The sequence below is a fragment of the Amphimedon queenslandica genome, unplaced genomic scaffold (assembly GCF_000090795.2).
Source record: "Amphimedon queenslandica unplaced genomic scaffold, v1.1 AMPQUscaffold_13330, whole genome shotgun sequence".
Taxonomy (NCBI): domain Eukaryota; kingdom Metazoa; phylum Porifera; class Demospongiae; order Haplosclerida; family Niphatidae; genus Amphimedon; species Amphimedon queenslandica.
The window spans coordinates 113,268-119,055 of record NW_003546434.1 but is presented as its reverse complement, the minus strand read 5'-3'; the positions used below and the strand labels follow the sequence as shown (position 1 = coordinate 119,055).

Below are 5,788 nucleotides of genomic sequence, written 5' to 3'. Positions count from 1 at the left end.
GATGATGAAGATGAAAAAAGGTGGCTGAACAAAACGGCCGGTTCGCCGATTTTTGGCTTTTCTCTTAGACAGGGCCTAGAGCCACGCTATGGGTACCAATGGAGTCCTCTGGTCAAGATAAGGTCCTCTAAGAAGTCTGGTAAGCATAGGAGCTCGTTTTCCCGGTATAGCAAGGCTGCAAAAGTCGTGGCAGCCATTTTGTTTGGGGGTGAATCCTACTTAGTAACGCTACCGCGTTACTAATAGTACAGAGACTTTGGCCCAATTTTTGAGAAACTTTAAAAATTCATAAAAAATCCAATTTAGATCAAAATCAGCTCAAACTTTTATGTAAAATAAATAAATGCATATACATCATGATCATGTATCATAAAAATATCAATAATGCAATAATTTTTTTAGTAACTCAGTGATTTTTAACAATAGCTGATGCTAATGAAAAAAGAATAAAGAATAGAGTCTGAAATACATAAAAATATTATGAAAGCAGCTAACTTTAAATTGAATTTGGTTCCACAGCATATTTTTCACAATTATAGCTCTTTTCAAATGTTTCATTATTATCATGACATGGGCCAGGCTTAAAGTTAAAATCAATAATTAAAAAGGACTGGGCGGAGCTAGTATCCATAGCAACAATTGGCAGCAAAACAAAACACGATGAGTGGATTACCAAGAGAAGTTATAAAATGGCTGCAGAGTCTAGACCTCAGCCACCCGATCAAGAACGTCAAAAGGTATTGGAGTCTGATCAATTTATTGATCTTTCTTTCTCTTCCCAGGGATTTTTCCAATGGCTACTTGGTGGCTGAAATACTGGCCTGGTACTATCCACATGATCTTCAGATGCACTCGTTCAGTAACGGGACCTCATTAACTGCCAGACAAGGAAACTGGGAGCAACTGGAAAGAGTAAGCAAAGCAAAGAATCAATTGTTTTCATGTACATGTACGTATGATGGTGCAGTGTTAGAGATTTAATTAGTGGGTGTGGCTTTATGATTAGAAAGTGACTTACCATTTCCAGTTGCAAATTTCTTTATCTGTACACATGTACATGTGTACAGATAACATGTATGCATGTATACGTACATGTATGAAGGCTGGAGCCTTCATACATTTTATATTTTTCTATGAATCTATGATATACTTTCTAAAACTTTTTGGATTGGCATACATATTGTGACATACTTTATTATGGGGATTTTGCTATAAAAATTATAATTGACTGTTTTTAATTTGGCGATTTTTGGATACACGTGCATTACTGATAATGTACATTAATGATTGGCATGGTTTTAATGTTGGTGCAAGCCGCCAATTACCAAAATAAAAATCAACCAAATTAAAGCACTATACTGTATTGTCTTGTGGTGATGAACTTTATGTTGTTTGGTGACTCAATATTATGTTATTCATTAATACTGTAGTTGTTTCTAAAGGAGAAGTTTGATATACCTAAGGAGCTGATAGATAACACTATACACTGCAAGCCATCAGGAGCTAAACTATTGATTGAAAGATTGTATACTTTATTAACACTCAAAGAGTAAGTGCTTATTTATTTAGTGCCATTAATTTTATCATTATTATTGTGGATTTGTGGCACATATTACATGTACATGTTCACTTATGTACTACCGTATAGCGAGTTTCTTCCGTTCGGTCAAACTTTCGTTCTTTTCGTTCTCCAAGCTCCAAAAATGAAAATTAAACCCACGAAATTTGCTGTGGGAGAGCTCGATTCGGAGTTCATCAACACTAAAACATGCACACATGGGTGTTATGGGTGGGGTTGTTGGGTGTGGCTTAATTCTTGCAGATCAGAAGGACGAAAATAAAACCCACGAAATTGGATTTCCTTCTAGAAAACGAAAGTTTGGCCAAACGAAAGAAACCTGCTATATGGTGTCAAGAATATACTGATTCATTTAGCCCTATATACAATGTACTACAAAAACTGATGTTAACATACATGTACACGTACCTGCTGTGGTCAAAACTACCCCGGTATATACAGCAGTAAGACACTTTCCCTAAAACTGACATGTACTTAAAGGCCAAATTTTTGGTCAATAAAAGATCAAAATAGCATCTGCATGATGGTGGATTTGTGAATGTATTTTTGGTACTGTACACTTAGTTTAACTGTTTACTGTTACACTTTAAGTTCACTTTGCTTCTGTCTCCTCTCCCTCCCTTTCTCTCTCTCCCTCCCTCTCTCCCTCTCCCCCTCCCTCTCTCTCCCTCCCTCCCTCTCCCTCTCTCTCTCTCTCTCTCTCTGCTTCTCTTAAAGATTGAAGTATTTACCTGCCAAGTGTACTCCTGATGACTTCACTGACAGGACCTACCAATCACAGTTACCATTATATGCTAGAGCAACAGCTTCACAGGTACTGTATACCAGAGAGATTGAGAGAACCCTATTTTACAGTTTACATCATAATACGTGTTTTAATTTAAAATTGTGATATTTATGATTGAATTAAATTATAAAACGCATGAAAATTTAAACAGAATGTTGAAAAGTCTAAACAGCTTAAAATGCATGAATTTAGCAGGATAAGCCATACCAGCATGTACATGTACTTACCTAATTAATTGCAATATGCATGTACATGTACACTGTAATGTATAGACATTGGCCTGGATATTTGTGCTACCACTGCAGCTAGTGACTGAATCATTGGACTCATTTAATGGCACATCATGTACTGGAATCATTAATGCTCCTACTAGCTAGTATAATGAACAGTGTCTACTTGTAGATGCTAGTAGTACAGTATAGTCTGTCTTTCTTTAATAATGTTGTATCATAATTATGAATGTTCCTTTAGGTCACGTTTACACAGCAACAAAAACTATGCAATCCGTATAGTTTCTGTTTTATGCTTCTGTTTACACAGAAATGAATGAAAACATGATAGAATCTTAATAGAACTCTATGGAAACGAAAACGGTGTTCAAAGTGGATACTTTAAAAACGATGCGTTTTGCGTTGCAAAGTGTGTAAACGTAGCCTTAATTTGATTCTTATTATGTTAGTGAGGCTAGAGAAAGAGAGAGAGTGTGTGAAGGTAATGTATCACAATGGATTGATAAAAGGATAAAAGATTAGAGAGATAGAGACAGAGAGACAGCTGGCTAAGTTAATTAGGAAAGTGTGTTTAAACATAGAAAGGAAGTGTAAGAAACAGTGGCAGACTTCTTACTACAGTACACCATCCTCTGTCACTGATTATTATAACAAAGGAAGTTAGAACTATGCATCTACTGTACACTTGAATGGAAATATTATTGTACTATATAATACTCTATTTACTATGCATAATGGGTACATGTACTATTATACATGTACATTAGATGCATTAAAGTTAAGTTCAAGTGTGAACAGTGAACCATCCAGCCTTATGCATGCATGTATGCATAGAATACTAATACTGTACATGTACTGTAGAGTGCCTTTTTTTGAGGGCTATAAATTTCGTGGATTTTTATTTTGCTGATTTAAATTTCGCAAATTTATGCCATCTGCCATCTTGTACCGTATTAATTTGATTTTCGCAGAAGTATTTTTCGCGAATCTTTTAATAATTTGTGAAAGCCACAAAGTTTACAGCCCTCGAAAAAAGGCACCCTATGGTATATGTACATGAATAATAATTACTATAATACATGTATTATGTTTTATATTACATTGTACATGTACATGTACACATGTGTTCATGGAATGCGAGATAGGAAGCACCATACCTAATCACATTATATCACATCCTCAATGGCTTTAGACCCTCCAAACGTCTGCCAACTAGTTTTCAGTATGTCAGGATGAGTGGGTAGTGACGCTACCTAATATGGTCGTTTTATTGATTCCGGAGGCTATAGTGTGTCGTTCACATGCACGTCCATCTGCCGTACGTCTGGGATGGGATGTACATGTGCATTTATATGTGTATGTGTATGTCTGTTAGGTTTTGCAATATCCGTATTATTATTAGATTTTAATTATTACTGATTATATTGTATTGACACCAATCGTGCCGTGTTTCCTTTTCATTGATTGCTACCATAATTGTACATTTTATTCATTTATTATTGTTATTATTATTGCTGTTGTCATCAGTAGTTTTAATGAAATACAATAATTGATTTGTTAAATCTGTCATTAATTCATGTAATTGACTCACAATTGCCGTTTGCCATTAGGGTCAAATACAGTAGCTCAAGGAATTCACAAAAAGATTATTAATTTGAAGCTTTTTCATAGTTGGAGCAAAAATGCAGTCATTAATAGCTCAAAATGCAACCAAATTCCTTATCAAATACCCTGATTACTTGCATTATTATTATTGTTGCTATTATTATTATTTTTGTTGACAATTGCAATTGACAACTGACAATTGTAGTTTGCCATCATGCAAGGTCAATTACAAGGACTTTACAAAAAGATTATTAATTTGAAGCTATTTTTTAGAATTGAAGCAAAAACATGCAGTCATTAGCAACCAAATTCCTTATCAAATACCCTGATTACTTGCATTATTATCATTATTGCCATTATTATTTTTTTCTTCTCTCACTCTCTTTCTCCTTTTCAGTCTATTAAAAACAATTTAGCTAATACTGAACTAGCCACTGAACCAGATTACACTGTCTGTTCAAGCAAAGTAAATTAACCAATAATAATGTTGTATATCAATCAATGTTTGTTTGTTTGTTTGTTTGTTTGTTTATTTATTTAGGCACAAGCAATTGTTGATGTATACAATAAGCAAAAACAAAATGATAAAGAATGTTATCCTGGTAATTGAAAGAGTGAGAGATAGAGAGAATTATGCTGTATACATGTACGTACATGACTACAAGATTTACATGTACATGTTCATGAATTTCGTCCATCTTTCTAGAGCGTTTCTCCACAAAGCCTAAACTTAAAGTTTCACCAATCAAAGATAAAGGTAAGAAAATACTAATAATCTATGAGCAATTACTGCCATAGGGCGCCTTTTTTTGAGGGCTATAAAATTTTTTTGCAAATTTCCCTAAAAACATACTTTGTGGATTTAATTTTCATGAATTTATGCCATGAAAAAAAATTCGCAAAAAAAAAAAATTGTCAAAAAATTGCAAAATCTGCGAAATTTTTATTTCTCGAAAAAAGGCATCCTACAGTACATTGTATGTGTATTAATTCTTACTGATGTCATCTGAATGCATCTGTAAGTAATGTCATAATTGTTAAGTATTTATTTTTATTATTTCCAGTAGGTGCTGGAACTGATGGTGTTGAAGAGATCAGTGTCACACAATCTAAACCACCAAACCTTTAGAGACAGAGAGACCGTATTACTCCTATTTATCAAAACTCATAAAAATTTTAATTAATAATTATTAAAATTAAACTATTATTATAAACCACGTGTTGCCCAAATCAGAGAATATTGCCTCAATCTCTTTCATTTAATGTCTTCAAAAGATACTTCAACTGTAGAAATCAGTTACTCTAGTCCTGTTGGTAGTAAAGACGGTGAACCACTCTCCCAATTATCAAATAAAGATGAGGAAAAGGTGATTGATGAAATAAGCTTAATTATAATTTTAAATATAATGTGAATTGTGAAAATAATTATAATTGTTTTAGTTACCAAACTCTGTATTAGTAGATTAATTTAAAGTTAATAATTCTAGTTATTATTATAAAACTTAACGCACTGTGCAAGATGATTCATTGGCGAGAGTTTGTGATTGAAACAAAATGGCGGATTTTATATTGGCAATTTCTTCATAG

General features: G+C 33.7%; 2 protein-coding genes across 3 annotated transcripts in view; both read left to right on the top strand.

Annotated features, from left to right (window-relative positions):
* Nucleotides 1-618: 618 nt before the first annotated feature.
* LOC100641513 (spermatogenesis-associated protein 4-like) lies at nt 619-5,402 on the top strand. 2 transcript variants are annotated; one of them, XM_003387647.3, is made up of 8 exons: nt 619-737; nt 783-912; nt 1,431-1,549; nt 2,297-2,393; nt 4,599-4,667; nt 4,743-4,803; nt 4,908-4,958; nt 5,269-5,402. In XM_003387647.3, exons 1-8 carry the CDS (start codon nt 661-663, stop codon nt 5,328-5,330), a joined length of 666 nt encoding a protein of 221 aa, XP_003387695.1. In that variant the 5' UTR covers nt 619-660; the 3' UTR covers nt 5,331-5,402. The 2 variants fall into 2 exon arrangements, with proteins under 2 accessions (XP_003387695.1, XP_019853824.1); XM_019998265.1 differs by having other exon boundaries at nt 5,266-5,402.
* Nucleotides 5,403-5,419: 17 nt separating this feature from the next.
* LOC105313285 (transcription factor IIIA-like) overlaps nt 5,420-5,788 on the top strand; it is an 18,039-nt gene continuing 17,670 nt past the window's right edge. Inside the window, exon 1 of the mRNA XM_019998266.1 lies at nt 5,420-5,568. The gene's annotated coding sequence lies outside the window, so the exon portion shown is untranslated. The remainder of the gene's footprint in view (nt 5,569-5,788) is intronic.